Here is a 24,933-nt window from a genome sequence, read left to right as displayed (position 1 = left end):
CACGAAACACCATAAATCACAGGTTATTTATGAACGGCACTCATTGTAACACTAACAGACATCCAGTTGGAATGCTGCTTTAGGTAAACAGTACAATACTTATCATCAGCGCACTGTGGGGTCGAGGATCATGTTCCTCACCTGGGCCCTTGCAACAGAGGTATTTAAACGGCTGTTATCTTCTATGGGCCATTGCAAGGTATCATTTCAAACATTCAGGGAATGGAGTGTGACAGACCCTTTATTAAAGGGAGACAGGCTTGCCTATAGATAAATCCAACTCTTTCAGCGCCAACAGAGATTTCTTTGCATGATTTTATCTGCAGCTGGTTAATGTCCAATATGGCTTTCCCAGTTCCCAGGAATTGGTGAACCCCATTGAGCCATCAGACAAAATGTTGTTTTCTGCTGGTGACCCACAACAAAATTATTCAAGATGGCTGCATCACATTGCTCCTAATATTAAAATGTGAACATTTCTGTTCTGACCTTCTTTCTCCAGTGTCCTCCCCTGCCACTCTTTCTGGCTCTCTACTCCCGTCTCAACTGTGGTTCTCTCTCTATTCTCTCTTTCTCTCATATTATCTTCCCCTCTTCTCTTTCTCCCATCTGCTCTATTTTCTCTTTTACTCCTTTCTCAGCTCCTTTTTTTTAATATCCTTTCTCTCATGTCTTCCTCACCTTCCTTTTCCTTCTCTGCATTCTCTCTCTGCTTCCCTCTTTTTCTCTATTTCTCATTTCCTGACCTTCAGATTCTTAAGCCCAATCTCTGGAAGTCTCTCTCTGAATTTCAGTGCTTCTTTAACTCCATAAATGCAACCTGTGCCTTAATGCCTCCCTCCACTGCTTCCATGAAGCATCTTGGGAATGCTTTTTTCTATAGCAGAGGCACCAAATATGCGGTGGCTCAGTGCATCGTGACTGGTCTGAGGATTGTGAAGAACTGATGGAAAGATGTTTATTTTTTTCCGCTCTGTAGATAGAGCTGACTTATGGTTATAAAGTCCAGTTACCGAATTCTGGGCACCTTTACCCTAATGGTTGCTCTTCATGTGAGTGTTGCCAGTGAACAATCGGTCATCCCAGTCAGTCCAGAGCCATTTTTGCTCAGGGATATACATTTAAGATCAGTCTAACGATTTGTCAGGAAAGAGCACAGGCTTGGGTTCTCTCTTCGTTGGTCACTGAGGGGCTGGGTTCTGTGTTACAGCTTTTCAAACACTTCACTGATGGATTGTTTAAAAGAAGGAACATGAGTGATTTCGCTGCCTTGTAATCATTTGATGAAGATAAAGCAAGACATGAAGACATGAGAGAATGCAGATGCTGAAATCAGGAGCAGCACACCAAGCGTTGGAGGAACTCAGTGTGTGAGGCACATCTGTGGAGGAAACTCAATAGTTGATACTTGAGGTCAAAACACTTTGAACTGGAGTAAGAGGAAGAGGGATGATAGGTAGGATAAAAGTGAGGAGGGAGAAGATGAAGCAAGAACTGAGAGGTGATGTGTGCATCCAGGGAAGGGGAAGGGGGGGATGAAACATAGATGAGGGAGGGTGGAGAGAGGGAATGCTGTCAGAAGCTGGGAGGTGATAGGTGGAAGTGACTAAGGGCTAAAGATGATTAAACCTGATAGGAGAGGAAGGTGGATCATGGAATAAATGGAGGGAGGGAGAGTGAAATCATTGGGAGGAGTTATGGTGCATGGACAGGGTGGAAGGGGGTAAAGATATCGTAGCTGGTGGGTCATGGGGAGAGATAAAAGAGAAAAAGGGAAAAAGTGACAGGGGGTGAGCTGTTACTGGCTGGTTGGGAATTTGATGTTCATGTTGCCAGGTATGAGATAGCCCAGGTGGAATCTGAGGTGTTGTTCCTCCAGTCTGTGTATCACCTCCACCTGGCAGTGGAACAGGCCATGGCAGACATGTCAGTGTGGAAATGGAAGGTAATTAAAATAGAATCAAAGAAAGGCATGTTGTGTTTGCACTGTATTTCCTGTGTAAAGCTTTATGATCAAAATACACATTGAAATTATATAAAAAAAATCATCTGAGCTGGGTCAGGATTGTTGGTTAATGTTTTTTGGACCCTGATTTCTGTGTGCTCCTGTACTCAGCTCCCCATCTGTTGTAACATTTTAGATGTTTCAGTCATTTTCAAATCTCTTCATAACATCATCCCTCCCCAGAAGCATGCACAGGAAATTAAATTTTGCTAGCTTTTGAAGGGTCATGCCTCCCTAATGTTGTAGGCAGAATACGTGTGTGTGTATCCATAATGTCAGGTAATTTCAGGTGATTAGTGGGGGTGGGCCTCCTGCCCCGTTTGCATTCACCAGCTGAAGGATCCCGGAACTCGAGTCTGGAGATTGGGTTCCCATCATTGGCTAGTCCGGGTGTCAATACCAAAGATCGATGCCCGACGGTCCCGAAGCCCGATGGCCAAAGCCTGGAGAATGGAGACTGGAGGCCTGTTCTAGGGTTGCAGGACTGTCCATGTGTATGGGTGAGTGGGAAGGAAAGGAGGAGGGAGGGACAGGGCTTTATTTTGCTGCTGTTGTTTTGCTGCTTCGTGTGTTCTCTGTTGCTCTGCAGAACATCGTGGTTATGCTATGTTGGTGCCGGAATGTGTGGCGACACTTGGGTACATCCTTGGGTCATGTTGGTTGTTAACGCAAACAACGCATTTCTCTGTGTGTTTCAATGTACGTGTGATAAATAAACCTGAGTCTCACCCTTCTCCATCTCTATTAGTTCCTCCCACTCTTCACTGTCCTCCAACTCCGGCCACTTGTTCAAATACCTTCACCATGGGCATTTCAGTCACCCAGGTTCCCGGCCACATGCTATTTAATGCGAGCAATTGCCACACCACAATCAGTATCTGTCTCAGTTCAGCTGTCCCTGGATTAAACCTGGGACCTTAGTTATTCCATTTGCTGCAGTGACACATGTTAACTCCCAGGGCCATTTGAGGACATTGTTCCGGAAGTTTAAACAATACCTTGTTGGCAGGTCATAGCAATGAGCCAATAAATGATGATTTGCATTTAGGATCACACGGGATATTAATGGAGCAGTCGCTTGCCTTAACAGAGAGTAGTAAACTAAAGCACAATGCTAACCTTGGCAAATGTCTTCGAAGAGCCCAGAGGTTAATCGGATTTAGTTTCTCAAGGAAAGATCAGATGCTTTTCTTCCATATGGACTTACTCTAATGGAACATTCATAGAAACCAAAAAAGAGGTAATTTCTCATGTTTAGTGTGATTTGAATGCTAAGTACAATAATTAATGTCGGCCCCTTTCTGGATCTCTCCTGTTCAAGATAATAAACTTTATCACATCAGCAGCTTCTGACTGGCTACCATCTCTTTTATCTTGTTTTTAAAGTTTCTATTTTGATATGCACACTGTGCCTCAATGATGTATTTTTATTTTTTGTTCTACTCTGCTTATCCTGTATTATGGAACAATTGCAGGAGTGCTCTTTCTGACAAGTTAGCAGCCAGCCCTCTCAGTACAACAAAGCCTCTTGAGCAGAAAAGCAGTGTGAAAACCAAATTCCAGATTCCTGGGTTTAACGGGACATCAGGCATTACCCTTCAATTTATTCCATATTGACAATGAGCAAAATGCACGCCACAGTGTCTTTCTAAAATTGTGTTGCAACAAAGGAAGTTCGGTGACTGTTGTCATACACGTAGTCAGCTAATAATTTGCACCAAACCAGCTTTTACGAATAGCTGCATCATAATGATGGGAGTTTTATTGTGCTATAGAAGAAGGGATAAAAATTGGCCAGGGCATGAAGAAAATAAAGGCAAGTTTGATTCTCAATAAAGGGAGAAAGGAAGAAAAGGACGTGCTAATAGGATGAAAGAAGTAGGAAAAAGCTCATGTAAAGCATAAATGCGGGAATAGATCAGCCTGTAATTTTAATGTAATTCAGCCTTTTATATTCAAAAGCCTGTCTTTGGACCAGGAAGAGGGGAAGACTGAATTGAAAGGTCTACACTGTGGACGAAAGAATGGATCAAGAGGTCGGCACGGCAAACAGTGGTTCATGAGCTCCACACAGTGGGAGAATGAATTCAGATCAAAAGGTCGAGACAGTCAGCCTGAACTTTGGGTCGAAGAGTCCACATGGTGAGGTGGAACCTTCAATCAAAAACTCTGCACAGCAGAGAGTGCTTTGGTTGATGAAGTCCATGCGGTGGGAATGAAGATTCGATTAAAGGGTCCAGACAGTGGAAGTGCATTCCATGTCAGGAGACATCAGCCCTGACAATAAATGCTTGTTCGTGAGATTTGCCCAGTGGGAGTTAGAGGAAGTGGAGGGAAGAATGGGGATTCTTCCTTGGATTTTAATGCGTCTTTTCAACTTGTAACAAACTATTGTTAAGTTACTGTATCATTGCCAGTGGGTGCCCACTTGCTCACAAGAGGTGCTAACAGTGTCTTACACTGTCTAGATCAGCAGACCCCTTCCAACCCCCTTCCTCACCGGCTGACTGATCAAAATCCAAGAGATTGAGAGTAATGCAATCTGGAAGGACGCAAATATACATATTCAATGAAGCCAGAATCAGATAAATGCAAGACATTTATTGGATTGAACTGTAAAATTGTTCTTTTCCTTGTAGTTTAACTTTCTTATGGCTTGTTTGTATTTTTCACATAATTACCTCTATGTATATAATTGTTCAGTGTGTTTTACTAGTGGTTGCAATTTCCTTCATATCTTTCTGGAAACAACATAATTTCAGTGGTGGGTATCGCATTACTTGAATAGGGGCTGTCGTATTGGTTCATTCAGGCAATGGAATGTGAATGAAATTTACAGCAACACACGCAAAATTGTTCCCCTCCCTCCACCTTTACATTCTGGCATCTTCCCCCTTCCTTCTCTGTCCTGAAGAAGGGCGACTATCGATTCATTTCCATAGATGCTGCCTGATTTGCTGAGTTCCTCCAGCATTTTGTGTGCGTTCCTTTGGATTTCCAGCACCTGCAGACTTCCTCATGTTTATGATTGAAGTTTACTGTTATCAGTAATCTGATATAAGAGGACCAAATCATGTTGGCTCAGTCTCTCTGTCTATCTTTATCTTCGTCTTCCCCTTTACACCTTGCTACCTTACTTTCCTTGTTTCTTTGTTCACGTAGCACTTAATAAAAATAGCCAGAAGAAACAAATTTTGTGTCTCATTTATGAATTCCAAAGGACTTTGAATCAAAATCATCAGGATCTAACACGTATGAGGAGGCAGCTTGTCCTGGGGGTCTGTGTGTGTGTGTGTGTGTGTAGATAGGAGGGAGGAAAAGGGCCGGTTTGGTGCAGTTGATTTGTTGCCATTTTCCTGCAGAACGTTGCAGGCATGCTCTACTTTCTGCGAAGGCTGAGAAAAGTCCATCTCCCACCCCCTCCATCCTCACCACATTCTACAGAGGTTGCATTGAGAGCACCCTGAGCAACTGCATCACGGCCTGGTTCGGAAATTGCACCATCTCGGATCGCAAGACCCTGCAGCGGATAGTGAGGTCAGCTGAGAAGATCATCGGGGTCTCTCTTCCCGCCATCACAGACATTTACACCACACACTGCATCCGCAAAGCAAACAGCATTATGAAGGACCCTGCGCACCCCTCATATAAACTCTTCTCCCTCCTGCCATCTGGAAAAAGGCACCGAAGCATTCGGGCTCTCACAACCAGACTATGTAACAGTTTCTTCCCCAAGCCATCAGACTCCTCAAAACCCAGAGCCTGGCTTGACACCAACCTACTGCCCTCTACTGTGCCTACTGTCATGCTTATTATTTATTATTATTTATTGTAGTACCTGCACTGTTTTGTGCACTTTATGCAGTCCTGGATAGGACTGTAGTTGAGTGTAGCTTCTGTGCTTTTTCTTACATAGTTCAGTGTAGTTTTTGTATTGTTTCATGTAGCACCATGGTCCTGGAAAACGTTGTCTCGTTTTTACTATGTTCTGTACCAGCAGTTATGGTTGAAATGACAATAAAAAGTGACTTGACTTGACTTATTGGCGCCAGAATGTGTGGTGACACTGCGAGCTACCCCCAGCACATGCATAGGTTGTGTTGGTTGTTAAAGCAGACAATACATTTCACTGTACATGCGAAAAATAAATGAATCTAAATCTGAATCTGAATCTGGCACATTACTGTGAGGGACACAGCTGCAATATAGGTAAGCATGTCCGTACAGTAACATCTGATCAACTTGGCTCACTGTGAAACTCTTTCATCCTTCTCCTCCTCCCCTGCTAATGTGCTGCCTTGGTTGTTGGATTGCGGTCTCAATCAGCAAAAACTTTCTTGCATCACTCACCTCTCAGTCTAAAATGTAAGCGATGGTGGGACCTGCTGCTCTGGTGAGCATCACAGCTCAGCTTAGCATAGCTACCTCTCACTACATTCAGTCGCCACTTTATTAGGTACCTCCTGTAATTAAAAAAGTGTCCACCGAGTGTGTGTGTCACGGCTTTCTGCTGCTCTAGCCCATCCACTTCGAGGTCTGACGTGTTGTACGTTTCACACGCCGCTGTTACAACGCATGGTTATTTGAGTTACTTTCGCCTTCTTTTCAGATTGAGCCAGTTTGGCCATTCTCCTCTGACCTTTCTCATTAACAAGGTGACTTCACCCATGGAACTGCCATTCACCGGGTGCTTCCCCCCCCAGGAGATCAGCAGTTTCTGATAACTCAAACCACCCCATCTGGCACCAACAACCATTTCACGGTCAAAGTCACCTAGATCACATTTCTCCCCCATTCTGATGTTTGGTCTGAACGCCAACTGAACCTCTGGACGATGTCTCCATGCTTTTATGCACTGAGTTGCTGCCATTATCGGTTGATTAGATATTTGCATTAACAAGCAGATGTACAGGTGTACCTAATATAGTGGCTGCTGAGAGTACTTTTCAGCTAGTAACTCCTTCCTTCAGCTGCTCTTGGATACAAGCAAAAGGAACCTCTGCTGCTTCACAGCACCTTTCAATAAACAGGAAGTCTGTATCAATTCCTTTCACTTCCAGCATCTGCAGATTTCCTCGTGTTTGCCTTTCACCGTATTGTTGCTTCTGCTCAATCAATGCAACCTACATTTAAAGAATTAAAACTTCAGTAAGCCATGCTTTGAAATGTACCTTACATTTGGTTTACCCTGAAAACTACAACGCAAAGGCTTGCATTGTTTCAAACCAACACATTAAGTGAACACAAGATTACTGTTATAAAATTTCGATGTGGTATTGTGCTCTGGTTGTAACTATTTGTCAAGGCTCTGACAGCTCGCTTTAATTGGCAGCCTTCTTTGTGTGTTGTGACAATGGTTAAAATTTTGACTGAGTGTAGTTGTCGCAGCTAATGGCATAAACGACAACATCTAAAGCACCAATGTGCGTGTGTGTCTGGGTCTGATTAACCACAAAGACAGAGCCACAGACACCAGGGCTGCCTCTGGGCAATCAAGCCACCACAGAGATGAAGTGGGAAACTTCACTGAATGACGTTAAGTGCTTCAATTAGGGAGCATTTACATTCATTCATACCTCATAGACTTCATACTCCATGTTATAACTGTTGTATAAAACAGAAATGTATCATTTCCCAGACTTGCTTTAGGGGCAAGAAACTCTAGTGCCCCTAAAGGTCAGCACTGCAATGGAGACTAATTGATCAGTTTGGTCAACTGGGGCCAACTGCAAACATGAGTTGGACACTTTTGAGATTGGAGAGGGAGGAGACAGGATGGCTGGAAGCCAAATGTCTGATTGCGTAGGAGGGGCATGGGGGCGAACTTCTGTAGAGAGGGGCCCGAGATTATGGCCAAGAATCATCATGGGACCCGGGCTGTATCACAAACACAGGATCATGGGTAAGGAATAGGGTGACAGCGAGGTCAACGGATGTGGAGTCAGACCTCCATCAGTGGCAGGTCCTGGCCTCGGAGTGATGTTGGTACGAAGGTCATGAGGCTGGTGTATGTGTAGTGTGGGGTCAAAGGTCAGAATGCTGCATGGTGGGTCAAAATCTATGCGCAATTTCTAGGTCAATGCACTTAGTTTAGAATTTACTAAAACAATTAATTTTAAAACTTCTAAACAGGAATGATTTATTATTCCAATTGTATGAACTTTCTGCAACTTAATTTGCAAAGTTAAGGAAGAGTTTTATTTCAGGGATGAACCAATAACAATGTTTCACTGGAGATGTAGAGACTGAAATGAGAATTGTGGCCATGCACCCCCTCAACCTATAACTAGCTCCCTAAGTGTTTCCACACCACTCTCTGTTCTCTTTTTGTGATCGTCCATTCACTATACTCCTCCTCTTCATCCTCATTGGTCCATTCCTCTTCTGATTAACTTTGTTCCTCCAGGCAAGCACTTCTCCCATTCCTTTCCCATCTCTCTTTCTACTCACTTCTTCTGTCCATCTCTTCGACTCCCCTGCTTCCCTCCCCTATTTTCTCTACTCATTATTTCTGTAGCTCTCTGTTCAACCCTCACTCTCGTCACCCACCATCACCACACACTGAAAAAAAACAAAAAAAAATTAGCTTTATTTGTCACATTTACGTCGAAAAGTGTAAAAAGTGAATTGTTTCGCACCTAACCAAATCAGTGAGGATTATGCTAGTAGCAACCCGCAAATGTCAGCATAGCATCCCCACAACTCATTAACTTTTACCCTAACTGTATGTCTTAGAAATGTGGGAGGAAACCCCTATGATTACCGGGAGAATGTACAATCTCCTTAGAGTCACGGCAGGAATTAACCCTAATCGGTGTTCGCTGGCACTGTAAAACGATTACCCCTTACAATTTTCCTTTTAATGTTGCCATTAGTTTCGGATCTATTCAAATTAATGCTTTTAAGACATTCTGGGATTACTAATAAAGCAGGAGCAGTAAATCAATAGCCATTATTAGCAGTGTATCTAAAAGAATTGGAAGAATACATGGATTCACACTATGTTAATGCTTTTATTTGATCAAGCTTTCAGATAGTAAATTGCTCATTTTATATATTTTAATTCTCAAGGTGTTTGCCATTGATTTATAATAACATAGCAACCTGCCCAGCTAAGCCCCAGGTGAACTCTGAATGACCGAGTGGTTCCTTCACCACTCTATAAAATCAAAGAATAGAAAATATGTTGCCGAGTTCCTCCAACATTTCGTGCGTGTGTTGCTCTGGATTCCCAGCATCTGCAGAAGCTCTTGTGTTGTATATGGAAATATTCCCTATAGCCTCAGTACAACCACTAGAAATGTATCCCTAGTCATTAGCACTAAATAAAGCATGTCGTAACGACTGCTATTATAGTCAGTGCCAATATTCTCTCTATTGACTTCACCAAAACTGAATTTTGCAAGTAGGGTTATTGTGCTTCTATATTTAGTTTGACTTGTGAGGAATGAACTTCTAAGCAGATTGTACCATTACTCAGCCCGTCTCTCATTCTATGGTCCTGACGAAGGGTCTCGGCCTGAAACGTCGACTGCACCTCTTCCTACAGATGCTGCCTGGCCTGCTGCGTTCACCAGCAACTTTGATGTGTGTTGATCTCATTCTATGATTTAGTTTTAGAGGCAGAGGAAAGCCTCTGGGCCCTGCTTAAAGGGGCATTCCATGTGCAAGCCTTGAGGCTTTATGATGGCTATTCAAACACTGGGGAGAGCTGGGGGCAGGGTAACCATCACATCCCATCAAAAGCCATGCACTTACTCAACAAACCGAACTATGAGGAAGATGTTAGATCCAGGGATGTCCACTAACACAAACACACACACACACACACACACACACACACACACACACACGCACACAAGACATAAGAGCAAAATTAGGCCATTCAGTCCATTAAATCAGTTCCACTATTCGATCATGGCTGATTTATTTTCCCTCTCAAACCCATTCTCCTGCTTCTCTCCGTAACCTTTGACATCCTTAATAATCAATACCGTATCAACCTCTGCTTTAAATATATCCAATGACTTGGCCTCCACAATAACTGCCTGTGGCAATGAATTTCACAGATTCACCACCCTCTTGCTAAAAGAATTCCTCCTCATCTCTGTCCTACAGGAACGCCCTTCTATTCCAAGAGTGTGACTTCCGATCCTAGTCTCTCCCACAATTGGAAGCATCCTTTCCATGTCTACTCTACCTCGGCCTTTCAATATTCCGTAGGTTTAAAGTAAATCCCTCCTCATTCTTCTAAAATAGAGCGAGTACAGGCCCGGAGCCATCAAATGCTCCTCACACATTAGTGCTTTCGTTCCTAGGATCATTCTCAGGAACCTCCTCTGCACCCTCTCCGATCTAAGCACATCCCTTCTGCTCATGATATTCCAAGTATGGTCTGACCAACACCTTACAATGCCTCATGATACCGGCAGTGGCAGCACAATCTGCAGCCACACATCCTGAGGGCAGGCCACTCAGCTAAACAACCATTGGATAGTTGATGATCTTAGAAAGATCTCAATGTCTCCACAGACAGGATAAACGAGAATGGGCAAGTTGCATCAGAGGATGACTTCAAAACAATTCACTGATCTGTTTGTTAAGAAGACATCTCAAGGAGAGGAACAGATGCCAAAGGGTATTCATGTCACTTTAGTGAAATGTTTCAGTTCACCAGCCACTTCTATATTCCTTAAACATCTTGCTTCTAGTACCCTTCTCTGGAGCAGCCCAAGCTTTGACCTCTTTCTGCATGTAGAAGGAGTTTCTGACCTCAATAACTTGCCCTTTTCACATGTTTACAAACGCCACTGCCCTGCTATCTTAAACCTGAAAAACTGTGGTGGGTCAGGTGAAATAACATGGGAGTGCACTCACATATATAATAATACTCGTTTCCAGGTCGAAATTCAAAGCCTAGGGAAAATGGTGTGAAGAGCTGGAACTTCTCGGAGAACTTCAGAGGACCATTCGGTGTGCGTGGCCGATTGCACTCCCAACGCTTGAAGCCATTGTTCTTGTGGTCACAGCTTCGGTAGCCGTCAAAATTCACCATGTAAAGGATGTAGCTCTCTGTCTTCTCCTCAGGTACGTTATCCTCGTAGTGGGGGCAGTAGATGTCGAGGTAGTCATTGATGCAGACGTCAACTGTGTAATCCCCTCTGTGAAACCTAACAATGAGAAAAACAGTTCAGAAAACAGAATGAATTAAACCAAAGGCTATACAATTATTAAAACAATTCTCTCCAGACTGAGCCTTTCATATCTCCAGTTAAACTTTGAGTATTACTGTTATGGGCCAGTAGCAACATTCCCTCTATATTTTTACTTTTTTTTTAATCCTGTGAGGACCACCCATTGCTCTGAGCGGGAAACTTTTACATGGCCTGAAAACTGCGTGGCACTTTAATAAAGCATTGTATAAAGGAACGTTCCGGCCGCACGGCAACAAAGGCTTTGTGCACGGGAGGATTTCGGTTACTGCACAGCCACGCGTCCTTGCAGCTTAGAGAGAACCATGGTCTGTAGACAGCATCGCAATATTAAAGGTTTTCGTTCAGTTTCCACTCCTGAATTTTGAGGCTGTACACCACAGCAGTTGCTCAGATGCGATATTTAATATCCAAGCCCTCAGTATCGGAATCAGATGTATTGCCGCTGATAAATGTCATGAAATTTGTTGTTTTGCGGCAGCAGTACAGTGCAATACATAAAATGTTATATCAATTACAGTAAATATATATTTTAAAACATTAAATTAAGTGTAAACATCCATTCAGGTGGATTTCAGTGATTTCAATGTTGGGCAGGAGACTTTTAAATATAAATAGAGTACCGTTGGCCAAACGGCCCTTTGGTTCTACTCCGTTATTAGATTATGAGAACACTCAGTCCTCTTATATTGTCATTTAGAAATGCATGCATGCATTAAGAAATGATACAATGTTCCTCCAGAGTGATATCACAGAAAAACAGGACAAACCAATGACTAACACTGACAGATCCACATAATTAAAACATATAGTTACAGCAGTGCAAAGCAATACCATAATTTGATAAAGAACAGTCCATGGGCACGGTAAAAAAAAGTCTCAAGTCCCGAGTGCAGGCGGCAAAAGGGAGAAACTCCCTGCCATAAACCTCCAGGCACCGACAACTTGCCGATGCATTGGAAGCACCCGACCACAACCGACATTCATAAGATGATGAGCACCTCAAAGACTTGAGGATATAATGCAAGGTGGCACTACAGTGCAGCACTGAGGGAGTCCCTGTGCTGTCTGAGGTGCTCCATTTCAGATGAGATCTGAACTAGAGGTCACATCAGCTTTCTCAGATGGATGTAGATGATCCAATGTTAATACCGCAAACAAGAGCAAGAACATTTTACTTTGTCATTTTTAGCAATCAATAATGAGAAAAATAGATTATCTGGTCAATGTCACAAGGTAGTATGACATACCAACAAATGCTATACTTTTCATCAATTAATTACATTAATCATTAAGTTGATATTAATGTACTTTAGAGGGTTCGATGATTCATTTCCAAGGACCTGTCCTGGGCCCAGCACCTAAGAGCAATTACGAAGAAAGCATAGCAGTGTCTCTACTTCCTTAGAAGTTCACGAAGATTCGGTATGACATCTAAAGATCTGACAAACTTCTATAGATGTATGGTGGAAAGTACACTGACTGGCTGCATCACAGACTGCAAGGAAACAGCAATGCTCTTGAACAGAAAAACCTAAAAAAAAAGTAGCGGATATAGCCCAGCCCATCACAGGTAAATCCATCACCACAATTGAGCACACCTACACAAAGCACTGTCGCTGGAAAGCAGCATTCATCGTCAGGGACACCCACCACCAAGGTCATGCTGTCTTACTGCTGCTATCAGGAAGAAGATACAGGAGCCCCAGGACCCACCACACCAGGTTCAGGAACAGTTATTACCCCTTAACCATCAAGCTCTTGAACCAGAGGGGATAACTTCACTCAGTTTCACTTGCCCCACCACTGAACCTATGGACTCACTTTCAAGAACTCTTTATCTCATGTTCTCAATATTTATTGTTATTTATTTATTATTATTATGTCTCTTTCCCCTTTCTTTTTGTATTTGTCCAGTTTGCTGTGCTTTACACACTGGTTGTCTGCCCTCTTTTATTGATTCTATTACGGTTATTAGATTTATTTAGATTTATTGAGTATGTCCACAAGAATATATATGTACTGTGACAAATTTACTTTGAACTTTGTTGTGAGGGATGTATACAGATTCAGCTCTTTGTTTTTTTCATATCTTGCTGCTGCATCGCAGGACTGATTCGTTACAGTTTTTTAAAGATAATTTTCATGAAAGTCTAATTCAGAACTGGGCATCGACATATTGGATGCTGTACAATGGATTATGACTTTGCAAATAAAAACATAAGTGCTGGAAAGAATCAGGAGGTCAGGCAGTATCTGCGGAGAGAGAAACACTTCACATTTCAGAGCCACCATTTCCTATTTTTCAGCAACTTTTTGGGTTCAGCTTCAAGTAATTTGGCTGGAATTAGTAATCTTACTCGATGGGTAGACAGGATAACAGATAAGGGAATTGCTCAGTAAACACACCCCTCACATGGTACCTTCCTCATCATATAGGGTGGAATATTTCAATTCTTTAGTAATACGGATCTGTACGTGTGTATATGTTCTTTGTATACTGTACTTAAGGCAGATACTTCAGTTTATTTTGTAGTATGACCATAACTACATTGTGGGGTATTTCATATTCTAATTCATGTGTAGTCTTAAATTAACTGTGTAGGAATTACAGATGGTATGTCCTGGTGCCTAATAAACAGGGCTCATTGCTGTCACTGGGCGAGGGAGGGAGGGAGGGAGGGAGGGGGAGAGAGAGAGAGAGAGAGAGAGAGAGAGAGAGAGAGAGAGAGAGAGAGAGAGAGAGAGAGAGAGAGAGAGAGAGAGAGAGAGAGAGAGAGAGAGAGAGAGAGAAAGGAGAGAGAGAGAGAGAGAGAGAGAGGGAGAGAGAGAGAGAGAGAGAGAGAGAGAGAGAGAGAGAGAGAGAGAGAGAGAGAGAGAGAGAGAGAGAGAGAGAGAGAGATCGGAGCTGCCAGTTCACATGGAGCTATTATTGTGTTTTCTGGTAGATATCTTTTTATATATATTAACATTTTTTTTCACTATTTTCGCTAAGTTTTATAACTTTGATACTTGACACACCTAATAGATACCCTTGCACGAAAGCATCTCCAGCCATTGTTTCCTTTGGTCACAACCCGCATATGTAACATGGTCAACAATAAATCACGATAGGATTCAGTCAGGTGTTCAAGCCTCCTAGTGTGATTTACCCCCTCAGTAGTTCCTGACACATGCCCAGGATTCTGACTCCAGATGCAGAAGGAAGCAATCACATTTATTATAAAATGTGGGTGCCACGGTCAAGGACAGTATCTAGTGCCCATCCTAATCGATAAAGTTCTGTCACTGTTCTTCTGGCAGAAGTACTCCTTAATAATGTTGAGGAGAAAGTTCAAAGTTCAAACTCAATTTATTATCAATGTACTGTATGTATTTGTCATGATATACAACCCTGACATTCATTGTCTTGCAGGCAATCACAGCAAAGACAAGAAACACAACAGAATCAATGAAAGACTACAACCAACAGGGTGGACAACCACTAATGTGCAAAAAATCCTGTGCAAATGCAAAAATAAATATATTATTAATAATAGTAACAATATTAAATAAATAAATATTTAATAAATATTAAGAACACAAGAAGAGGAGTCCATGAAAGAGATAAACATGAGGAAGTCTGCAGATATTGGAAATCCAAAGCAGCACACTAAATTCTGAAGGAACTCAGCAGGCCAGGTAGCATCTATGGAAAAGAATTAACGGTACACATTCCGGGCTAAGATCATTCTTCAGCCAGAATACAAAGGTGGGGGGTTAGGGAGGAAAAGGAGGATAACTAGAAGGTGATAGATGAAGCCAGGAGGCTAGAAGGATAAAGGGCTGGAGAAGAAGAGATCTGACAGGAGAGGAGAGCGGACTGTAAGAGAAAGGGAAGGACGAGGGGACTTGAGACCAGTTCAGTGGGAATAGTTCAGTGTTGGGTAGTTATCCTCTCTAGTTCAGGACTGATCCAGGAAGTTAAACCTAATCATGGTGAAGGGTAGGTGATAAGCCTGTGCATGTAGAGGGGAATTTTCAGGTGGTGCTGTTCCCCTGTGTCTACTGCCCTTGTCCCACTTGGTGGCAGAGGCCACGTGTTCAGGGGGTGCTGCTGAGTTACCCCAAGCAAGTCCATGTGATTGGCTTCATTTGTCACATGTATATCAAAACACTGAAACAAGCTTTGAAATGCATTGTTCGTGTAAAATCAAAGCAGTGAGGATTAAGCTGCAGGCGGCCCACAGGAGTTGCCATACTTCCATCACCAGCACAGCATGCCCACAACTTACTAACCCTAAGCCATATGACTTTTAGAACGTGGGAGCAGCTGAAGGAAACAAACATGGGGGCGACATACAAACTCCTTACAGACGGTGGCAGGAATCCAAACCCCAGTGACCGGTGGCGCTGCAAAGTGATTGCACTATCCTCTACGCTACTGTGCAGCCCCACTCACTGATGCTGCTTCTTGCAGAGAGTACGCACTGCAATCACGGTGTGGTAGTGGTAAAGGGAATAAATGACAGGGTGGTTGTATGGGCTGCTTATATTTGGATGGCATTGAGCTTGTTAAGTATAGCTGGAGCTGCACTCTCCTAGACAAGAGAGGAGTACTGAATAACGCTTATGGCTTGTGCCATGTGGACGATGACAAGAACTTGGAGAGTCAGGAGGATAAACTTACCATGCAGGATACTGTCTGCATCATGGCCGGGTATGGAAACGCCAATGCCTTTGAATGGAAAATCCTACAAAAGGTAGTGGATTCCATCCACGACATCATGGTTAAAGTCCTCCTAGCCATTGAGCACATCCACATGAAATGCTGTCGTAGGAAAGCTGCATCCATCATCAGAGATCCTCACCACCCAGGCTGTGCTCTTTGCTCGTTGCTGCCATCAGGGAGAAGATACACGAGCCTCAGGACTGATTCCTCCTGGTTCAAGAACAGCTACTGCACCATAACCATCAGGCTCTTGAACAAGATAGGATAACTCCACTCACCTACCCATCCACTGCGGTTTTCCCATAACAAATAATCTCATTTTAAGTACTCTTTATCTCATAACTGCACATTCTTGTTATTTATTACTATGTATTTATATTTGTCTTTTTTTGTCTTCTGCACTCTAGTTGATCTTTTGTTGATCCTGTAATAGTTACTATTCCATAGATTTGCTGAGAATGCCCACAAGAAAATGAATCTCAGGGTTGTATGCGGTGACATATATGTACTCAGTTAATAAAAATTTCCTTTGAACTTTGAACTTTAAGATTTTCATTCACAGAAAGTTGCACTTTGTAGGATAGAGTTGGAAAGAGTTGGACACCGAGCTGCAGTTGGAAAGTTCTAAAGGGGAGTCTGAAGACATGCCTCAGGGAGGTTCTCATTGGTATGGAGTAGATGAAGGATTGAGGTGTGATTGTGAAGACATTTCTGATGAGCAGGTGCTTAACGATCACAAAGCCCGTCTCTCGTGGGAAGGCAAAGCAGAGAAAAGCAGTCATCTGGAGACACAGAAGTGAAGAACGGATATCTGAGAGCAAGACACTCCAGATAGTCCAGCGCTACAAGTCCCCATCTTCAAAGGCTTGGAAACATATTTGCATCGGGGGGGGGGCGGGGTACTGCCTTCTTCACAAGAACCCTCCATGGTTCGAATTAATAAATAAAATCAACTCACTACAATTGATGGATCGGTCACCACAGGTCAAAGGTGAATGGCATAAGAATGACACTTGAAGCAGTTCGTTTTTATGTATTGTAGTTAAATTTGGAATCCATTGCTCCTGAAAAGCAGTGAAGTGGATTCAAAAACAGCCTTAAGGACCATGGAAGAATAAAAATTTGCAGGTATATGCACTTAGTGTCAACTTTATTAGGCGCCTCCTGTACCTTATAAAGTGGTCATTTGAGTGCATACTCGTGGTCTTCTGATGCTGAAGCCCATCTCCTTCAAGATTTGACATGTCCTGTGTTCAGAGATGCTCTTTTGCACACCATTGTTGTCACACATGGTTGTTTGAATTACTGTTCCCTTTCTGTCAGCTTGAACCAGTCTCGCCTTTCTCCTCTAATCTCTCATTAACAAGGTACTTTCACCCACAGAACTGATGCTCACTAGATTTTTGTTTTGTTTTCTACACCAGTCACTGTAAACTCTAGAGACCTCTGTGCATGAAAATCCCAGAAGATCAGCAGCTTCTGAAATAATCTGGCATCAACAATCATTCCACTGTCAAAGTCACTTAGATCATATTTCTTCCCCATTCTGACTTTGATGTCTGGTCTGAACAACAACAGAACCTCTTGACCATGTCTACATACACTGAGTTGGTGCAACGTGATTGGCTAGTTATTTATTTGATTAACAAGCAGGTGTACAGATGGACCTACTGTATCCACTGAGCACATAAAGAGCCAGAGAAGTGGGACCAACGAGAGGGTCTTTGAAAGACGACCGAGTGTGCATTTTTCCAGGTTAGGTGCCGGTAACTATCTTGCAGTTATTTACCCTTCCCTAATTGGGAGAAGCCAAGTCCAATTTCATTAGCTGAGAATCGGTTTGGGATTCAACTTAATCCACACGGCTCAGCAGACAACAGCGAGTAAAGACATTCCATTCACATGTGAGCGCCTGGACTCAGTAGGCTGTTAGGAAACTATCTGTCATGCAATTAGAGGGCATGCACCATTTAATCCCCCCAAGTACAGTGCTTCTTCGAGCGCTTGCTCATTGAAGAGTTTGGCTCTCCTGTCAGTATAACCGGTGAATGAAAAGGGAGAAGTGACAATGTGGAATGAAAGCAGAGCCAAAGGCCGAGTGAGAGGGATTCAGGCATGGGTTACACACACTTACACATGATGCTGAAGTGCAAATGGTTCATTTAACAGTTTAATACCGACAAAGCAGAACGAGGAGGCATTATTTATATCTCCAAGCAACTCCTGAGATGGAAACTAGATCCCAGTGCTGTGCAGGTGTGTTCTGATTTCTTAGCCGTGTATTCAGTAGTTGAAAATGACTCCAGTTGCAGACTTCAGGCTTAGGGGTCACAAGGTGGTTATTTTTATCAAAGCCAATTAACAGGCAGCAGATGCAAAGGTAAGGGTAATATCGGAAGTGGGCTGACTGGAGATGGAATAAGTGACGTGCGGTGAGTCTCCTGGTGTAACCTGAAGACCAGGTGGAAAAGGTGGGTGGGCTGCACTGCGGCAGCTGCAGGATGCAAACCTGTTTTGCATCAGGTTCAATTAATTTCTTCCGATGGGATCCGCCAGCGCACAGTGTTCAGGGGCTATTAGAGATTTCGGGTACCGTGTGCTAATGTATCGCACTAAAGCTTTTACCATAACAAAGCATCTGCAGCCTGCTAATGTTAGAAGGCAGCTGTCTTTACAACAGAGTGTTTGGCAAAACCGTTTCCCATTTGTTGTCAAACACATGGCTAGAGGACAAAAATTATTTACAAATGCGCTGTGCATCATCCCTCTGATGGCTTTATGAGAAAAAATTGCCAAATCTTCCTTGAGAATAAAAAAAGACATTGCCAGTGCTCAGCTGTTACTGAGGCTTTGGACAATCACCAAACACTTCCAGGGTCCGCCCTGATGGATCGTCTTCCTGTTTCATAGTCAAAAGATCCTGGGCTCAAGTTGTATGTAAGTAAATAGTCCATACAGTACTGACGGAGTGCAGCATTGTTGCAGGTATTTACGTTTCAAATCCATTAAACTGGACCCATCTGTTCTTATACTTCATGGATCATTCCACAAAGAAGACTCTGGGGATTCTACCCGGTGTCAAAGCCGCCTGTTATCCTGAAACCAACATCTCTGTCCCTTTCAGAACCAAGTTAAGTGTAATTCGACTTGTGTTTCTGGTACTACAATACCAACTATACATAAATAGCTATGAAATGCTCTGGAACGGCTAAGATCAGGGAAGGTACGTCACGAAAACAATTTTTTTCACAAATTTGTTACTTTGACTTCAAAATATTTCGGCTTTCTATCATGTTCCTGCTTTTTCTTGTGCTCTCATTAGAACTCAGGAGAATGAAAGAAAGTCTCATTTAAAAAAATATGACATTCTGGGCAGCTTAATGTAGTGATGCTTTCCCTCACGGAAAGATCGGGAACTAGAGGAGGTAACCCATTCAAGATGGAGATGAGAGTTGCCGTTTATCAATGGGTCATGAATCTTTGCAATTCCCCAAAGGATCACAGAGACAGAATCTCATGACTGAGCATGTTTTGTTTTATTTGTCACACTTACATTGAAATAGCGAAACATACAGTGAAATGCATCATTTGCTTCCGACCAAGATAAGCTGGGGGAAGCCCGCAAGTGTTGCCATGCCTCTGCTGCCAACAGAGCATGTCCACAACTTACTCACCCTCACCTGTGGTAAATCTTTGGAATGATTGGGAGGAAACTGGAGCACCCGGAGGAAACCCACCCGGTCACAGGGAGAACGTACAGACTCCTCACGGACAGCAGCAGGAAGTGAACCACAATTTTACAGTTGGTGCTGTAAAGGGTTATACTAACAGCTATGCACCTATGCCACCCTAGACAAATCATTGGAACATGGGGAGTTAAATATTACAGGGACAGGCAACAAAGTGAAGTTGGGCCCAAACAAATCAGTCATGACCAAATAGAATGGTAGACTGGTCCTAGCTAGACCTCAAAGCTCTAGATCTCCCACTCTTGATCTCTCACTCCTTCTTAAGATATTCCTTAAACCCCAAACTACCAACCAAGCTTTAAGCTAACTGGCCTAATTTTTCTTCATCTGGTTTAGAGATATATGGTGTTTGATAACGTTTTACTGCACATTAAAAGCACTATATAAATGCAAACGTTGTTGCCGCACGTGGTTAAACAGCCCAACTCATTCACCACTAGCTGGATGTTGCCTAAGGGAAGGAATTTCCACAGTCTGAATCCAGGAGTAAATGATACAGAGATTAAAAATAGTAAACAAGTCTATATCAGATCGTCCATTATTGTGAAGCAATTCTAAACAAGGCAGTGTCAAGTTATTGAAGAAACAATGCTGTAATCCACGGAAAACTATAGTTACGTAGACACTGGCATTTGCAAATGCATTACCACAAACCACAAGGAGAGAATGGGTTTGAAGTATGGAACTCAAAGATTGGCACTATCAAATATTCATTTAATGCTTCAGTTCTATGGGTGTTGCCAAACCTGCTGAGATCCCCCAACATTTTGTGTGTGTGTAACCCTTTAATGTGCCTGTATCTTTCTACTTTACCAATCTGATGGAAAGCTCAGGATTCTGTGGGGAGAGAACTTTCCTCCAGTCCTGATGAAGGGTCTCAGCCTGAAAGGTCGACTGTTTATTCCTCCCCATACATGATGCCTGACCTACCATGTTCCTCCAGCATTTTGTGTGCGTTCCTCTGGATTTCAGGATCTGCAGAATCTCTTGTGTTTGTATTGTTATATTGTCCCTTTATCCCTCTTATTCACTTTTATATTTAACCCAGTTCTTCCTTGATCTATCCAGCCAGGAGCTCAAAAATGTTTGCCTTTCAAATTTATCTTACTCTCTAATACCTTCCAAATTCCTTTTTGGGTTTTTAGTCACTGCCATAGGTCACAATATTTGACCTTCCCATATGCATAAACATCATCAGCTTAAGACCCCTCTGCTAGGAGATCCAGACACTAAATCCATTCCATGGTAGACCTCTATTCATTTGTGAGAGAGAACTATCTGTTTTTTGTTTTCTGTATGTGTGCCCTGCTGGTTAGTAACTCACATCCTACTGGGCTTAGAAGGTGGGACACTACAAGATTGACATGTTGGGAGACCAGTGGTTGGTGTATGAAAGGAAAGTTGGTTGGCAGCAAGAGGTCAAGCAAGTTTATCCTCCAAACAGATCCAATCATGTTGGAAGATCCTACTCAACAATGAACTATGTGTTGTCAAACACAGAGGAGACAAAGAAAGATTTATTTCTGCAAGCAGGTGGGATTCTTCTGTAACTCATTTAATCTCCCAGGTACTTCATCAAGGAAACGTGTAGCAAAAAAACATAATTGGATTACAGGATCAACCAGGCACCCCACAACATCTGTCAGATTTTTTAATAAGATAAAAAGATTGTACGCTAAAGCAATAATTCCCTTTGCACATCACTAACATCCTGCTCTTTGGGATAAGAACAAATGAAGTAGCATCAAAATTAGGACAAATGATTCTCCCCACCCCCCAAGCCTGCTCCTCCATTCAGTAGTCTGGCTGCACTATAGATTCTCCACTTTCCTGCCTGATCCACATATCCCCGACTCCCCAGACTTTTCAAAACCCTATCCATCTAAGCCCTAAGTACCCAGATCAAAGAAGTCTCCACAGCTCTCTGGGGATGAGAATTTCAAAGATTTACACCCCTTTGAGTGAAAAAAATTTCTCGTTGGTTCAATCCCACATCACCTTTACATTGCAGCCTGAGGGTGCCCATTCCCTGCCGCTACTCTTGTCAGTCATTCTCAATGAGATCTTGTTCTTTCAGGGAGTATTGACCAGTCTCACTCAATATTGCCACATAGGACAGACAATCTCCACGTAATAATTCTGCATTGCCTCCCTGGCAAGAATGTCCCACATTAAGTACAGTGCAGGTGCAAATGTAAGTTTGGTAGGCTCCAGTACAGCTACCTATAAAATCAAAGGGTTTTGCCCACAGGCATGGGCATCTTGATCTGGTAGTTGATGTCTTCTAAGCTTTACAAGCTAACATATTTAACCAGAGTGGAAATAGATAAATAAAAAACACATGTTTTCACAATATACCAAACCAACCTGTGGTTAAAGACTTCTGAGGTGTGGCCGTTGTTGTAAAGCAAGAGCATGGCAGCCAGCTTGCGAACAGCAACATCCCACAAGCAGCATGGCCGTAGTTTCAGGCCATCTGGAACTGATGGTCAGGACTCTCCTGCTCTTATTCAAAGTCATGCCATGGAATTGTTAATACCTAGTTAAGAGAACAGGGGCCTAATGTTTTACCCAAAAGAAAGGACGTCTAACAGTGGCTTTTCTGCTCTGTTAAATGGGTGTGTCAGCCTGAACCATGCTACGGCAAGGGTGGCATGGTAGTGTTGCAGCTGGTACATTGCTTTACAGTGCCAGTAATCAATGACTGGGGCAATACACATCAAAGTTGTTGGTGAACGCAGCAGGCCAGGCAGCATCTCTAGGAAGAGGTACAGTCGACGTTTCAGGCCGAGACCCTTCGTCAGGACTAACTGACGAAGTTAGTCCTGACGAAGGGTCTCGGCCTGAAACGTCGACTGTACCTCTTCCTAGAGATGCTGCCTGGCCTGCTGCCGTTCACCAGCAACTTTGATGTGTGTTGCTTGAATTTCCAGCATCTGCAGAATTCCTCGTGTTTGCACCAATAACTGGGATTCAATTCCATTGTCTGTATGTAGTTTGTATCTTCTCCCCATAACTGCACGGGTTTCCCCCTGGGTGCCCCAGTTTCCTCCCCTATTCCAAAGACATACAGGTTAGGGTTAGTGAGTTGTGGGCATGCTATGTTGGTGCCACTTGCGGGCTGCCCCCTGCGCAATTCTCAGACTGTGTCTGAGACAAAAACAACACATTTAATGTTTCAATGTACATGCGACAAGTAGAGCTAATCTTCCTTTCTATTCCAATCTCTTGAGAGGAAACTAATTTTCCAGCTCAGAGACACGAGTGCTGCCCATCGCACCAGACCAACCTTGTTTATTTGGCTCAGTTTGTTGGTTGGTAACTTCAAAGCCAAGGTGAGGACAAAGCTGTCAACAAATATCACCTCAGCAATTAGCACTAAGGGATGAGTCACTCTGTGATCTCATGAGTCTGACTGAGACTTATGTTCCTGTATCGTGCTTAACACATCAACAATAAAGTTTCCGAACGGGCTCAGCTGCGTGGAGTGTTTCTCCAATGGAATTCTCAGAGCCCTGGGGACAATGTTGTCTCTTCTAAATATATAGTGAGACAATTATAAAACACCTCTCAATATCCTGAAAGTGGCCACCTTAGGTAGTCAGTAAAAGGGAACTGCCATTATTAACTGGGCTATTTATAGTCTATCCCCCTCGCTGCGCCAAGCCTGCACAGGTTGGACTGCAGGCACTGGTATCAACCTATTGGGTGCAGTTGGTTTACAGAGATTAAATCCAGCTGGGTCCTGCCCCAGAAATGCACTTCTCACTAACATACCTTGACAGCCCGTCTCCAGGGCCTAAATAACTCCGACACCAACAAGGGCTGGTGTACTGAGCTGAGACCTCTCATGCTCCTTGCCTGCCCGTCAAGCTCTGACGTGACGCCAATGTACCCTTTCTGCACTTCGGTACCTGCTCTGCAGCTGCCAGCCTCCTGCACTCGGGGTTTTAGTTTGTTGAACTGGTATTGGCTCGGGAAGTTCAGCTACCCACTTTCTGCATTTTGAACAGTGGGTGGAGGGGAGACAACAATTTCAGAATCAGGCTTATTACACCTGACATACAGCAGGTCACGAAATTTGTTGTTCTGTGGCATCAGTACAATGTAAGACATAAAAAAAAGAGCTAAGATAAATAAACAAATAAATAAATGGCCAGATAGCTAGATGTTACAGGAATTATGGAACTAATGCTTCTGGGTTGATGGACCATTCAGAAATCTGATGGTTGAGGGGAAGAAGCTATTCCTAAAACATCGAGTGTGGGTCTTCAAGTTCCTGATAGTAGTATTGATAAGAGGGCACGTACTGGATGGGGAGAGTCATTAATGAAAGATGCCAATTCTTGAGGCACCACCTTTTTGAAGATGTCCTACACGGTGAGGTTTCATCCACAATACATGGCAGGGAGTACGAAAGAACGGTGAGACATTGGGATCAGAATCAGGTTTATACGTCACGAAATTTACTGTTTTGTGGCAGTAATGCAAGATATGAAAAAAACTATCTATTACAATAAAATAAAAAAACATACAAATAAATAAATACTGAAAAAGAGGAATAGTGTACCAGTGCTGATAGGCTCATGGACCACTCAGAAATCTGATGGTGGAGAGGAAGAAGCTGTTGAGTTTGGGTCCTCATGCTCCTATATCTCCTCCCTGATGCGAGTAATGAGAAGAGGGCATGTCCCAGCTGGTGAAAGTCTCTTATTAATGGATATCATAGAGTCATAGAAAAGTACAGCACAAAAACAGGCCCTTCCAGTCCACACTGAAACCATTTAGACTGCCTACTTCCACCACCTTCTTGAGGCAGCATCTGCCAGTAGGTATTGGTTGTGTGTATGGAAAATATATTGTGCATATCGATAGAAGAAAAGTCTTGGCCGACAGTGCATGACGTTCATGAGTTACGTCAAGGCAAAAGTTTTGAAGAGCTTATTCGAACTTCTCAGATTAAAGACAGTTGGAAGACCGTGATTGCCCATGTCCAACACCATGGCACATAATGATGGTGATGGTGATGATATTGAAAATAAAAATATTACATATTCTTGCAGGGTAAGGAACAAAGTAAGAAGAGACCTATAGAAACTCTCCCCCCATGAGTGATGTTCTTCCTGATGAGGCGTCTCAATGTCACAATTTACCATTTTGAAACAGGCCAATAATTTTCAAATTGTGCATTAAATTGGGAAACAGGATTACATTGTTTTCTACTTTAAAAGTAAACATATTTCAGCTCTTTTTTTT

General features: G+C 42.9%; 1 protein-coding gene across 2 annotated transcripts in view; it reads right to left on the bottom strand.

Annotated features, from left to right (window-relative positions):
- The window catches only part of LOC140188009 (ephrin-A5-like), a 454,565-nt gene that overhangs the window by 48,162 nt on the left and 381,470 nt on the right, over window positions 1-24,933 (bottom strand). For both annotated transcript variants that reach the window (XM_072243885.1, XM_072243886.1), the window contains exon 2: window positions 10,883-11,175. In XM_072243885.1, coding sequence (XP_072099986.1) covers window positions 10,883-11,175 — 293 coding nt within the window. The remainder of the gene's footprint in view (window positions 1-10,882; window positions 11,176-24,933) is intronic.

This window comes from Mobula birostris, chromosome 26, assembly GCF_030028105.1.
Source record: "Mobula birostris isolate sMobBir1 chromosome 26, sMobBir1.hap1, whole genome shotgun sequence".
Classification (NCBI taxonomy): Eukaryota; Metazoa; Chordata; class Chondrichthyes; order Myliobatiformes; family Myliobatidae; genus Mobula; species Mobula birostris.
Note: the sequence above shows the minus strand (reverse complement) of the source record. Positions and strands in the feature narration are given on the sequence as shown.